This window comes from Pseudophryne corroboree, chromosome 1 (genome assembly GCF_028390025.1).
Source record: "Pseudophryne corroboree isolate aPseCor3 chromosome 1, aPseCor3.hap2, whole genome shotgun sequence".
Taxonomy (NCBI): Eukaryota; Metazoa; Chordata; class Amphibia; order Anura; family Myobatrachidae; genus Pseudophryne; species Pseudophryne corroboree.
Genome location: NC_086444.1, coordinates 1,184,446,745 through 1,184,460,431, shown reverse-complemented (window position 1 = coordinate 1,184,460,431; position 13,687 = coordinate 1,184,446,745). Strand labels below are relative to the sequence as shown.

At 50.7% G+C, this 13,687-nt stretch overlaps 1 protein-coding gene across 1 annotated transcript in view; it reads left to right on the top strand.

Moving 5' to 3' along the window:
• The first annotated feature begins 11,257 nt into the window (after positions 1–11,257).
• Positions 11,258–13,687, top strand: part of TEX261 (testis expressed 261) — a 50,270-nt gene continuing 47,840 nt past the window's right edge. The window contains exon 1 of the mRNA XM_063925308.1: positions 11,258–12,339. Coding sequence (XP_063781378.1) covers positions 12,270–12,339 — 70 coding nt within the window. The 5' untranslated portion in view covers positions 11,258–12,269. The remainder of the gene's footprint in view (positions 12,340–13,687) is intronic.

Sequence of the window (13,687 nt, the reverse complement as noted above, 5' to 3'; positions counted from 1 at the left end):
TTATTAATTGCCTCTAGCACAGCCTCCCTGCTTGAGGGAGTTGTCAGCAAGGCATATTTTAGGAAACGGCTGGGGGGAGACATCTCTAATTCCAGCTTGTACCCCTGAAATACTACTTGGAAGAAACAGGGATCCACCTGTGAGCGAGCCCACTAATTGCTGAAATTTTTGAGGCGGCCCCCCACCGTACCTGGCTACACCTGTGGAGCACCCGCGTCATGGTGTGGCCTCACAGGAGGCGGGGGAAGAATCTTGATTCTGGGAACAGGCTGACTGGTGCAGCTTTTTCCCTCTACCCTTGTCTCTGTATAGAAAGGAAGCGCCATTTGACCCGCTTGCTTTTCTGAAGCCGAAAGGACTGTACCTTTTTCTGTGAGGAAACCTGAGGTAAAATTATTTCTTCCCAGCAGTTGCTGTGGATACAAGGTCCCAGAGACCATCCCCAAATAATTCCTCACTCTTATAAGGCTCTCTATGCGCTTTTTAAGTCAGCATCACCTGTCCAGTGACAGGTCTCTAATACCCTCCTGACAGAATGGACATTACATTTATTTTGGATGCCAGCCGGCAAAATATCCCTCTGTGCATCCCCCATATATAAGACAACGTCTTTAATATGTTTTTATGTTTGCCAACTATTATCCCTGTTTGACAGGGTCACCAACCACGCTGCAGCAGCACTATCTGCAGGTCTCAGTCTAGTACCTGAGTGTGTAAATACAGACTTCAGGATAGCCTCCTGCTTTTTATCAACAGGTACCTTCAAAGTGGCCGTATCCTAAGACGGCAGTGCCACCTTTTTTGACAAACGTGTGAGCGCCTTATCCACCCTAGGGGATATCTCCCAGCGTAACTTATCCTCCTGGCGGGAAAAGGTACGCCATCAGTAACTTTTTATAAATTACCAGTTTCTTAACGGGGGAACCCACGGTTTTCACACACTTCATTTATTCATCTGATGGGGGAACAAAACACTGCCTGTTTTTTCTCCCCAAACCTAAAACCCATTTATAGAGGTTAAAGTCAGAAATGTATAACACATTTTTTATTGCCGGGATCAAGTCACGGATTGGATTGTGTATATGTCTCCACCTTGTCAACACTGGAGTCAGACTCCGTGTCGACATCTGTGTCTGCCATCTGAGAGAGCGGGCGTTTTTGAGCCCCTGATGGCCTTTGAGACGCCTGGGCAGGCGCGGGCTGCGAAGCCGGCTGTCCCACAGCTGTTACGTCATCCACCCTTTTATGTAAGGAGTTGACACTGTCGGTTAATACCTTTTACCTCTCTATCCACTCTGGTGTCGGCCCCACAGGGGGCGACATCACATATATCGGCCTCTGTTCCGTCACCATATAAGCCTCCTCATTCAACATGTCGACACAGCCGTACCGACACACCGCAGACACACAGGGAATGCTCTAAACGAGGACAGGACCCACAAAAGCCCTTTGGGGGGACAGAGTGAGAGTATGCCAGCACACACCAGAGCGCTATATACTGCAGGGACTAACTGAGTTATGTCCCCTATAGCTTTATATCTATATATATAATGTATACTGCGCCTAAATTTAGTGCCCCCTCTCTCGTTTTTATTAACCCTTGTAGACTGCAGGGGAGAGCCAGGGAGCTTCCCTCCAACGGAGCTGTGAGGGAAAATGGCGCCAGTGTGCTGAGGAGATAGGCTCCGCCCCTTTTTCGCGGCCTATTCTCCCGTTTTTTATGGACTTCTGGCAGGGGTATTTACCTCATATATAGCCCCTGGGGCTATATATTGAGGTATTTTTGCCAGCCAAGGTGTTTTTATTGCTGCCTCAGGGCGCCCCCCCCCCAGCGCCCTGCACCCTCAGTGACCGGAGTATGAAGTGTGTGAGAGGAGCAATGGCGCACAGCTGCAGTGCTGTGCGCTACCTTGGTGAAGACTGAGTCTTCATGCCGCCGATTTTCCGGACCATCTTCTTGCTTCTGGCTCTGTAAGGGGGACGGCGGCGCGGCTCCGGGACCGAACATCAAGGCTGGGCCTGCGGTCGATCCCTCTGGAGCTAATGGTGTCCAGTAGCCTAAGAAGCCCAATCCGGCTGCAAGCAGGCGAGTTCGCTTCTTCTCCCCTTAGTCCCTCGCTGCAGTGAGCCTGTTGCCAGCAGGTCTCACTGAAAAGAAGAAATTCTAAGACTATAACTTTCTAAGAGCTCAGGAGAGCCCCTAGTGTGCATCCAACCTCGGCCGGGCACGAAAATAAGAATTTACTTACCGATAATTCTATTTCTCGTAGTCCGTAGTGGATGCTGGGGACTCCGTCAGGACCATGGGGTTTAGCGGCTCCGCAGGAGACAGGGAACAATAATAAAAGCTTTAGGATCAGGTGGTGTGCACTGGCTCCTCCCCCTATGACCCTCCTCCAAGCCTCAGTTAGGATACTGTGCCCGGACGAGCGTACATAATAAGGAAGGATATTGAATCCCGGGTAAGACTCATACCAGCCACACCAATCACACCGTACAACCTGTGATCTGAACCCAGTTAACAGTATGATAACAACGAAGGAGCCTCTGAAAAGATGGCTCACAACAAGAATAACCCGATTTTTGTAACAATAACTATGTACAAGTATTGCAGACAATCCGCACTTGGGATGGGCGCCCAGCATCCACTACGGACTACGAGAAATAGAATTATCGGTAAGTAAATTCTTATTTTCTCTAACGTCCTAAGTGGATGCTGGGGACTCCGTCAGGACCATGGGGATTATACCAAAGCTCCCAAACGGGCGGGAGAGTGCGGATGACTCTGCAGCACCGAATGAGAGAACTCCAGGTCCTCCTCAGTCAGGGTGTGCCCCTGACCAAGTAACAGCTCGGCAAAGTTGTAAAGCCGAGACCCCTCGGGCAGCCGCCCAAGATGAGCCCACTTCCTTGTGGAATGGTCTTTTACTGATTTTGGCTGTGGCAAGCCTGCCACAGAATGTGCAAGCTGAATTGTACTACAAATCCAGCGAGCAATCGTCTGCTTAGAAGCAGGAACACCCATCTTGTTGGGTGCATACAGGCTAAACAGCGAGTCAGATTTTCTGACTCCAGTCGTCCTGGAAACATATATTTTCAGGGCCCTGACAACGTCAAGTAACTTGGAGTCCTCCAAGTCCCTAGTAGCCGCAGGTACCACAATAAGTTGGTTCATGTGAAAAACAGAAAACACCTTAAGGAGAAATTGAGGACGAGTCCTCAATTCTGCCCTGTCAGAATGAAAAATTAAGTAAGGGCTTTTATATGATAAAGCCGCCCATTCTGACACACGCCTGGCTGAAGCCAGGGCTAATAGAATCTTCACCTTCCATGTGAAATATTTTAATTCCACAGTGGTGAGTGGATCAAACCAATGTGACTTTAGGAAACTCAAAACAACATTGAGATCCCAAGGTGCCACTGGGGGCACAAAAGGAGGCTGTATATGCAGTACCCCTTTTACAAACGTCTGAACTTCAGGCACTGAAGCCAGTTCTTTCTGGAAGAAATTCGACAGGGTCGAAATTTGAACCTTAATGAACCCTAATTTTAGGCCCATAGACAGTCCTGTTTTCAGGAAATGTAGGAAACGACCCAGTTGGAATTCCTCTGTAGGGACCTTCTTGGCCTCACACCACGCAACATATTTTCGCCAAATGCGGTGAAAATGTTTTGCGGTTACATCCTTCCTGGCTTCGACCAGGGTAGGGATGACTTCATCTGGAATGCCTTTTCAGGATCCGGCGTTCAACTGCCATGCCGTCAAACGCAGCCGCGGTAAGTCTTGGAACAGACAAGGCCCCTGCTGGAGCAGGTCCTCTCTTAAAGGTTGAGGCCACGGTTCTTCCGTGAGCATCTCTTGAAGTTCCGGGTACCAAGTCCTTCTTGACCCATCCGGAACCACGAGTATCGTTCTTACTCATCTCCTTCTTATGATTCTCAGTACTTTTGGTATGAGATGCATAGGAGGGAACACATACCCTGACTGGTACACCCACAGTGTTACCAGAGCGTCCACCGCTATTGCCTGAGGGTCCCTTGACCTGGCGCAATATCTGTCTAGTTTTTTGTTCAGGCGGGACGCCATCATGTCCACCTTTGGTTTTTCCCAACGGTTTACAATCAAGTGGGAGACTTCCCGCTGAAGTCCCCACTCTCCCGGGTGGAGGTTATGCCTGCTGAGGAAGTCTGCTTCCCAGTTTTCCACTCCCGGAATTAACACTGCTGAGAGTGTTATCACATGATTTTTCGCCCAGCGAAGAATCCTTGCAGTTTCTGCCATTTCCCTCCTGCTTCATGTGCCGCCCTGTCTGTTTACGTGGGCGACTGCCGTGATGTTGTCCCACTGGAGCAATACCGGCTGACCTTGAAGCAGAGGTCTTGCTAAGCTTAGAGCCTTGTAAATTGCCCTTAGCTCCAGTATATTTATGTAGAGAGAAGTCTCCAGACTTGATCACACTCCCTGGAATTTTTTTCCTTGTGTGACTGCTCCCCAGCCACTCAGGCTGGCATCCGTGGTCACCAGGACCCAGTCCTGAATGTCGAATCTGCGGCCCTTTCATAGATGAGCACTCTGCAGCCACCGCAGAAGAAAACACCCTTGTCCTTGGAGACAGGGTTATCCGCTGATGCATCTGAAGATGCGATCCGGACCATTTTCCCAGCAGATTCCACTGAAAGGTTCTTGCGTGAAATCTACCGAATGGGATCGCTTTGTAAGAAACCACCATTTTTCACAGGACCCTTGTGCAATGATGCACTGATACTTTTCCTGGTTTTAGGAGGTTCCTGACTAGCTCGGATAACTCCCTGGCCTTCTTCTCCGGGAGAAAACATCCTTTTCTGGACTGTGTCCAGAATCATTCCTAGGAACATTAGACGTGTCGTCGGAAAAAGCTGCGATTTTGGAATATTTAGAATCCACTCGTGCTGTCGTAGAACTACTTGAGATAGTGCTACTCCGACCGCCAACTGTTCTCTGGACCTTGCCCTTATCAGGAAAGCGTCCATATTTCTTTTAGGAAGAATCATCATTTCGGCCATTACCATGGTAAAGACCCGGGGTGCCGTGGACAATCCAAACGGCAGCGTCTGAACTGATAGTGACAGTTCTGTACCACGAACCTGAGATACCCTTGGTGAGAAGGGCAAAATTTGGACATGTAGGTAAGCGTCCCTGATATCCAGTGACACCATATCGTCCTGGTTCGCTATCACTGCTCTGAGTGACTCCATCTTGATTTGAACCCTTGTATGTAATTGTTCAAATCTTTTAGATCTCACCGAGCCGTTTGGCTTCAGTACCACAATATAGTGTGGAATAATACCCCTTTCCTTGTTGTAGGAGGGGTACTTTGATTATCACCTGCTGGGAATACAGCCTGTGAATTTTTTCCAATACTGCCTCCCTGTCGGAGGGAGACGTTGGTAAAGCAGACTTCAGGAACTTGTGAGGGGAAGACGTCTCGAATTTCCAATGTACACCTGGGATACTACGTGTAGGATCCAGGAGTCCACTTGCGAGTGAGCCCACTGCGTGCTGAAACTCTTGAGATGACCCCCCACCGCACCTGAGTCCGCTTGTATGGCCCCAGCGTCATACTGCGGACTTGGCAGAAGCTGTGGAGGACTTCTGTTCCTGGGAATGGGCTGCCTGCTGCAGTCTTCTTCCCTTTCCTCTAACCCTGGGCAGATATGACTGGCCTTTTGCCCGCCTGCCTTTATGGGTACGAAAGGACTGAGACTGAAAAGACTGTGTCCTTTTCTGCTGAGATGTGACTTGGGGTAACAAAAGTGGATTTTCCAGCTGTTGCCATGGCCACCAGGTCCGATGGACCGCCCCTTTATACGGCAATACTTCCATGTGCCGTCTGGAATCTGCATCACCTGACCACTGTCGTGTCTATAAACATCGTCTGGCAGATATGGACATCACATCTACTCTTGATGCCAGAATGCAAATATCCCTCTGCGCATCTCGCATATATAGAAATGCATCCTTAAAATGCTCTATAGTCAATAAAATATTGTTCCTGTCAAGGGTATCAATATTTTCAGTCAGGAAATCCGACCAAGCCCCCCCAGCGCTGCACATCCAGGCTGAGGCGATTGCTGGTCGTAGTATAACACCAGTATGTGTGTATATACTTTTTAGGATATTTTTCAGCTTCCTATCAGCTGGCTCCTTGAGGGCGGCCGTATCTGGAGACGGTAACGCCACTTGTTTTTATAAGCGTGTGAGCGCCTTATCCACCCTAAGCAGGGGCGGATCCAGAAGAAAATGATAGGGGGGGCACCATGGAAGGGGCAAGTACATTTGCGTGCGGCTTCGGTGCATGTGAGGTGGCACTTCTTATACAATGCCCACAGTTGTAGCGCTCATTATGCAATGTCCACTGTACTGGTAGTGCCCCTTATATAGACCCCATAGTAGTGATGCCCCTTATGCAATGCCCGTATTGCCCCCAGTAGTAATGTTGCCTGTAGTAATGCCCCCAGTCATTATGCCCCCAGTGGTAATTCCCCTGCAGTCATGACCCCAGTAGTTTACCCCCCCCCTTTAGTTTAGCCTCCCAGTGGTAATGCCCCCAGTAGTTTAGCCACCAGTAGTAATGCCCCCCTGTAGTTTTCCCCATTGTAATTTAGTCCCTGTAGTTATGCCCCCTTGTAGCTTAGCCTTCAGTAGTAATGCCCCCAGTAGTTTGGCCCCTGTAGTTATCCCCCAGTAGTTTGGCCCCTGTAGTTAAGCCCTCAGTAGTTTGGCCCCCCTGTAGTTTAGCCCCCAAGTAGTAATGCCCCTGTAGTTAAGCCGCCAGTAGTAATGCCCCTGTAGTTACGCCACCAGTAGTTGGCCCCCAGTAATAGTCCCCCAGTAGTTTGCCCCCAGTAGATGCCCCCCAGTAATAATGTCCTCCAGTAGTTTGTCCCCAGTAGTAATGCCCCTTATGAGTTTGCCCCCAATAGATGACCTCCCAGTAGTAATGCCCCCAGTAGATGCCCCCCAGTAATAATGCCCCCAGTAGATGCCCCCAGTAAAAATGTCCCCCAGTAGCTGCCCCCAATAGATGACCCCCCCAGTAGTAATGCCCCCAGTAGATGCCCCCCAGTAATAATGCCCCAGTAGCTGCCCCCAATAGATGACCCCCCAGTAGTAATGCCCTCAGTAGATGCCCCCCAGTAATAATGCCCCAGTAGTTGCCCCAAATAGATGACCCCCCAGTAATAATGCCCCCTACGAGTTTGCCCCAATAGATGACCCCCCTGTAGTAATGCCCCCAGTAGATGGCCCCCAGTAAAAATGTCCCCCAGTAGCTGCCCCCAATAGATGACCCCTCAGTAGTGATGCCCCCCAGTTATAATGCCCCCAGTAGTTTGCCCCCCCAGTAGTAATGCCCCTTGTTGATGCCCCCCCAGTAGTAATGTCCCCCGTAGTTTGCCCCCAGGAGATGCCCCCGCTGCATTAAGGAAGAAAAAAACATACTTACCGAGCCCCGTTCCCGCGCCGCTGCAGTCCTCCTCTTGGCGTCCGCTCCTCAGTCACTCAGCACTATGAGAGAGACATCATGACTGACGTCTCTCCCATAGCGCACAGTGACAGCGCCGGAAGCCGGAGCTCAGTACTGAGCTCCTGCCTCCGGCTGCCGCTGTGCAGGGAGACGAGCGCCCGCTGGTAACACAATCTCAGCGGGCGCCTGTCATCTCCCTGTGCGGCGCAGGGGGAGAACGGGGACGGAGGCCAGAAATGACAGGGGGGGCACGGGCCCAAGTGCCCCCCCCCCTGGATCCGCCACTGACCCTAAGGTGTGTTTCCCAACTCGTCCTCACTTCTGGCGGGAAAAGGTATACCTCCAATAATTTTCTATCGGAGGAAACCCACGTATCATCACACACTTTAATTTATCTGATTCAGGAAAAACTACAAGTAGATTATTCCCACCCTACATAATACCCTTATTTGTGGTACTTGTAGTATCAGAAATATATAACACCTCCTTCATTGCCCTTAACATGTAATGTGTGGCCCTAAAGGAAAATACATTTGTTTATTCACCGTCGACACTGGAGTCAGTGTCCGTGTCTGACTGAGGTAAATGGGCGTTTTTACAAGCCCCTGACGGTGTCTGAGACGCCTGGACAGGTACTAATTTGTTTGCCGGCCGTCTCATGTCGTCAACCGACCTTGCAGCGTGTTGACATTATCACGTAATTCCTAAATAAGCCATCCATTCCAGTGTCGACTCCCTAGAGAGTGACATCACCAATACAGGCAATTTGCTCCGCCTCCTCACCAACATCGTCCTCCTACATGTCGACACACACGTACCGACACACAGCACACACACAGGGAATGCTCTGATAGAGGACAGGACCCCACTAGCCCTTTGGGGAGACAGAGGGAGAGTTTGCCAGCACACACCAAAAACGCTATAATTATACAGGGACAACCCCTTATACAAGTGTTTTCCCTTATAGCATTCTTATATATGTAATCATATCGCCAAATAAGTGCCCCCCCTCTCTGTTTTAACCCTGTTTCTGTAGTGCAGTGCAGGGGAGAGCCTGGGAGCCTTCCTCACAGCAGAGCTGAGCAGGAAAATGGCGCCATGTGCTGAGGAGAATAGGCCCCGCCCCCTTTTCGGCGGGCTCTTCTCCCGGAGTTTGTGAGATCTGGCAGGGGTTAAATACATCCATATAGCCTCAAGGGCTATATGTGATGTATTTTAGCCATAAAAAGGTATTATACATTGCTGCCCAGGGCGCCCCCCCCAGCGCCCTGCACCCTCAGTGACAGTTGGTGACTGTTGGTGAAGTGTGCTGACAACAATGGCGCACAGCTGCAGTGCTGTGCGCTACCTTATGAAGACTGAAAGTCTTCTGCCGCCTGTTTCTGGACCTCTGGACCTCTTCAACTTCGGCATCTGCAAGGGGGGTCGGCGGCACGGCTCCGGGACGAACCCCAGGGTGAGACCTGTGTTCCGACTCCCTCTGGAGCTAATGGTGTCCAGTAGCCTAAGAAGCAAATCCATCCTGCACGCAGGTGAGTTTACTTCTCTCCCCTAAGTCCCTCGTAGCAGTGAGCCTGTTGCCAGCAGGTCTCACTGAAAGAAAAAAACCTAACTTAAACTTTTATTCTAAGCAGCTCAGGAGAGCCACCTAGATTGCACCCTTCTCGGCCGGGCACAAAAATCTAACTGAGGCTTGGAGGAGGGTCATAGGGGGAGGAGCCAGTGCACACCACCTGATCCTAAAGCTTTTATTATTGTGCCCTGTCTCCTGCGGAGCCGCTAAACCCCATGGTCCTGACGGAGTCCCCAGCATCCACTTAGGACGTTAGAGAAATCTAACTGAGGCTTGGAGGAGGGTCATAGTGGGAGGAGCCAGTGCACACCAGGTAGTCTAAGATCTTTCTAGAGTGCCCAGCCTCCTTCGGAGCCCGCTATTCCCCATGGTCCTTACGGAGTTCCCAGCATCCACTAGGACGTTAGAGAAACCATGTTACACTACAGGTGGGGCAGATGTAACATGCAGGTAGAGTTAGGCTGGGTACACACTGTCCGCTGTCTGGTAGATGCGACTTCGCAAACGATATATCGTCAGTGCATACACAATGTATGATGTTGTATCGTCTGTGGCCGCATCCACCCACATCCCAAAGCATGCAGGCCTGTCACATATCTTCTGCTCTCAAGTGCAGAACAAAAGATATTTGACGTCGTATACGTCCCGCGGGAGCGCGCATTGTATACAATATCTCCCATACACACTGTCCGATGTGACAGATATATCTCATGAGCCGGCGGCTAGTACGATATATCGGGTGCACGCACATCGGACAGTGTGTACAGTGTACCCAGCCTTAGAGTTTGCCCCATTGCTAACTTTTTTGGTTTGTTAACAACTTCGGAAAAAAAACACAGCCTGGCAGTTAGGAGCTGATTGGCTGGTACTTTATCTCTCATTTTGGGCCCAATTCATTGGCTGATGTTCATGCAATGGAGCAACTATCGGCACATGTGCTGCGAATGCAATGCATATGCGCCAAGGTGCCGCTGTGATCCAGCCAGCACTGAGAACTTTATCGCTGAGTGACAGGCAGTGGGCATTTGGAGCTGGTAACGGGTAGTTTAAGGGGAGTGTTTGGCGTGTCATGGCCATTTATGTGGCGTGTATCTTTTGATGGCTGTGCGATCGTACGTGCACGTACATGGCGTCTAAGTCGCTACTGCTGTGGCCAGCCTGTGTAGCAATAGACAACCCTTAGCTTCAACGCTCGCCATTAATTGCGTATAGTCCGCTGTGTACGCAAGTGCGGTTGAGCCTGCAATGAGTCCGGTGGCAGCCTCTTTTCATACACTTGCTCATATTAGCAGGCCCGTTGCCTAGATAACGGCAGCTGCATCTGCATACAAACATGAATTAGGCCCTATGGGGGTGATTCCGAGTTGTTCGCTCGCTAGCTGCTTTTAGCAGCATTGCACACGCTAAGCCGCCGCCCTCTGGGAGTGTATCTTAGCTTAGCAGAATAGCGAATGAAAGATTAGCAGAATTGCGAATAGAAATTTCTTAGCAGTTTCTGAGTAGCTCCAGACTTACTCACAGATTGCGATCAGCTTAGGCCGTTTCGTTCCTGGTTTGACGTCACACACACGCCCAGCGTTAGGCCAGACACTCCCCCGTTTCTCCAGACACTCACGCGTTTTTCCCTGACATGCCTGCATTTTTCCACACACTCCCAGAAAACGGCCAGTTTCCGCCCAGAAACACCCACTTCCTATCAATCACACTCCGATCACTTCAACGTTCAAAATTCTTCGTTCGGACGTGAGTAAATCTACTAAGTTTTGTGTTAAAATACTTAGCGCATGCGCACTGCGTACCATATGCATGCGCATTTTTGCCTTAATCGCTTCGTTGTGAAAATCGGCAACGAGCGAACAACTCGGAATGACCCCCTATGTGCACATCAGTGAGACAGACTGGGCTCCTGCATTCCCCTATTACACACATCTATCATATTACCCTATGAACGCACTTGGCGCCATTACAGCACACACAGAGAGTGAGTGGGGTTATAGGACAATCTACTGCTGCCTAGTTGGCAAGCTACTGCCTCCATGGTAACAAGGCAGCCAATCGCAGAACCACATTGTTGGCACGGCCAGGTTTTGCCCACATCAAAGATGGCGGCCGTCATTAACAGTAATGCCTGCATACTATGAAGCTTCCGCCCAGCTCTATGGTACATTAATCGCACGCCGGAAGTACTGTTGCGCCTGCTTTCTATGGTTCCTGGAGGAGTTTAGTGCCCAGGTGTCCTGCTGGAGGGAGATCCTGGGAGGCACCGGGGTGAGAGGGGCACTGAAGGCTCCCCGCGCGTAGTGGAGGGTGCAGAGGGGCTTCAGGGCCTGTGTGGTGGGGTGACAGACCGAGACCAGGGGTGTGTGAGTAACATAGAAGGGCAGACACGTAAGAAGCAAGTTTTTGTAGTAAGTGCAGCAGGTGAGCACAGGCAGGAGGCTGGGGGCTAACTGCAGGAGCATTGTCAGGCATATAGGGGTCTACAGGGAGCAGTGAGGGGTTGGTCTCTGAGAGTAGGGAGCAGTGAATGGGGCCTTGGAGAGTAGGAGCAGTGAGGTGTCTCTTGGAATAGGGAGCAGGGAGTCTGTGTCTCATAGAGTAGGGAGCAGTAAGAGGGTTGTCTCATAGTAGAGGGAGCAGTGAAGTGGGGAGTCTCAGAGTAGGGAGCAGTGAGGGGAGGGTCTCAGTAGGGAGCAGTAAGGGGATCCTCCCACAGTGTAGGAAGCAGTGAAGGGGAGGGTCTCAGTAGGGAGCAGTGAGGGTGTCATCCCGTATTGAAGGGAGCAGTGAGGGGAAGGTCTCGGTATAGGGAGCAGTGAGGGGAAGTTATAGGGAGCAGTGAGGGGAAGGTATAGGGAGCAGTGAGGGGAAGTTATAGGGAGCAGTGAGGGGAAGTTATAGGGAGCAGTGAGGGGAAGGTATAGGGAGCAGTGAGGGGAAGGTATAGGGAGCAGTGAGGGGAAGGTCTCGGTGTAGGGAGCAGTGAGGGGAAGGTCTCGGTGTAGGGAGCAGTGAGGGGAAGGTCTCGGTGTAGGGAGCAGTGAGGGGAAGGTCTCGGTGTAGTGAGGGGAAGGTCTCGGTGTAGGGAGCAGTGAGGGGAAGGTCTCGGTGTAGGGAGCAGTGAGGGGAAGGTCTCGGTGTAGGGAGCCGCTCGGAGAGTTGCAGGAGGCGCGCAGTCTGTGCTCGGGAAGATGTGGTTTATCTATGTGCTCAGCTGGCTGTCCCTGCTCATACAGGTGGCCTTTGTCACTCTGGCAATAGGTGAGTTCTCCCTGCACACGTTATTGCACTGTGTGACATGTAATCATAGCTGTTCCCCTGCAGATTAGAGATCGCTATACACAGGGAACTATCCTCTCCCCAGGCCGCCGCTGAGTGTTTGCTCTGGCATTAGGCATTGTGTTATACCGCTTTCAGATCGCAAATGCTGGATCCTACCCGGTAAGAGAAACGTTTGCTCTCCTTTGCTGGCTTTCCGACCCGGCAATATTCCGGGTCGGTTGCCATAGCAGCGGGGGGGGGGGGGCGCAGTGGAGGCGGCGCTGGGAGATGAGCTCTCCCTATGCTGTGAATGGGAACCGTGTCGCATCGACGCGGCTCCCATTCACACTGCACCTGACCCGGTATTCAACCCGGGTATAATCCTTCTTTTATACCGGGTTGAATTACCGGGTCGGACGACCCGCTAATTCTCGCAAAAAAAGTGCTTTCACATCGCACACTGACCCGTGTCGACACGGCAATATGCCGCGTCGATACCGGGTTATTTGTGCGATGTGAAAGGGGTATAAGTTACCCTGACATAATGGTGGGATGCACCATGGAATGGTCACCCGATGCCAACACAGCCTGTAACGTGACAGTTAGGAGCTGATTGGTTGATACTTTATCATCACTCTCCAAGGCTTGATAAATGTGAGCCTACTGCATGTCGGCAAATTATAATTTGCTAAAAGTGTTGGTTGGCGTGTTTTGGGTCCGTACAGCTCACATTCAGGCCTCTGCACAGGCCTGCTCTGCAAAGTGCAATAATGGACATTACTACTGGTTTGTTGTAAGGGCGTTCCTGTCTCTGTAGTGCAGCTGCCTGGGCCCTACTGCTAATGGTGCCATCATTAATGGAGATGGCTTACTTGATTTACTATTACTAATTCTTCATGTAGGGATAGTTTCTATTAGTGGTTGCTAATCACTGGACATTACAGTTGGCTTATAACAGAGCCCTACTGCTTCTGGCGCTGTATAGGCGTTGCAATTAGTAACATATTGATAGGCGTTGCATTGGTGTGCCGTGACCTGGTCAGTGCGGTGGTGTGGGTAACGTCGTTAATGTCGACACCTGCAAAATGTCAACACTTGCTGGAAGTCTGCATCGTCCGCAGCTTTGACATTTAAGGTTAGCGTTGCCATTGGGGCCAGAATAAGAGCAAGAGCAGCATGTCGCTATTATAGCATTATCAATATGTATTTTGTCGACCTTACAAACATACTGACATTCTCATGTCAACGTAATGAATGTGTAACATAGCGAGCCCATTGTGTCGGCACTGCTTGCATTGTCTTGGACTTGCTGGTATTGGTGGTTTGTTAAGTAGGTTTGCTGCTGACG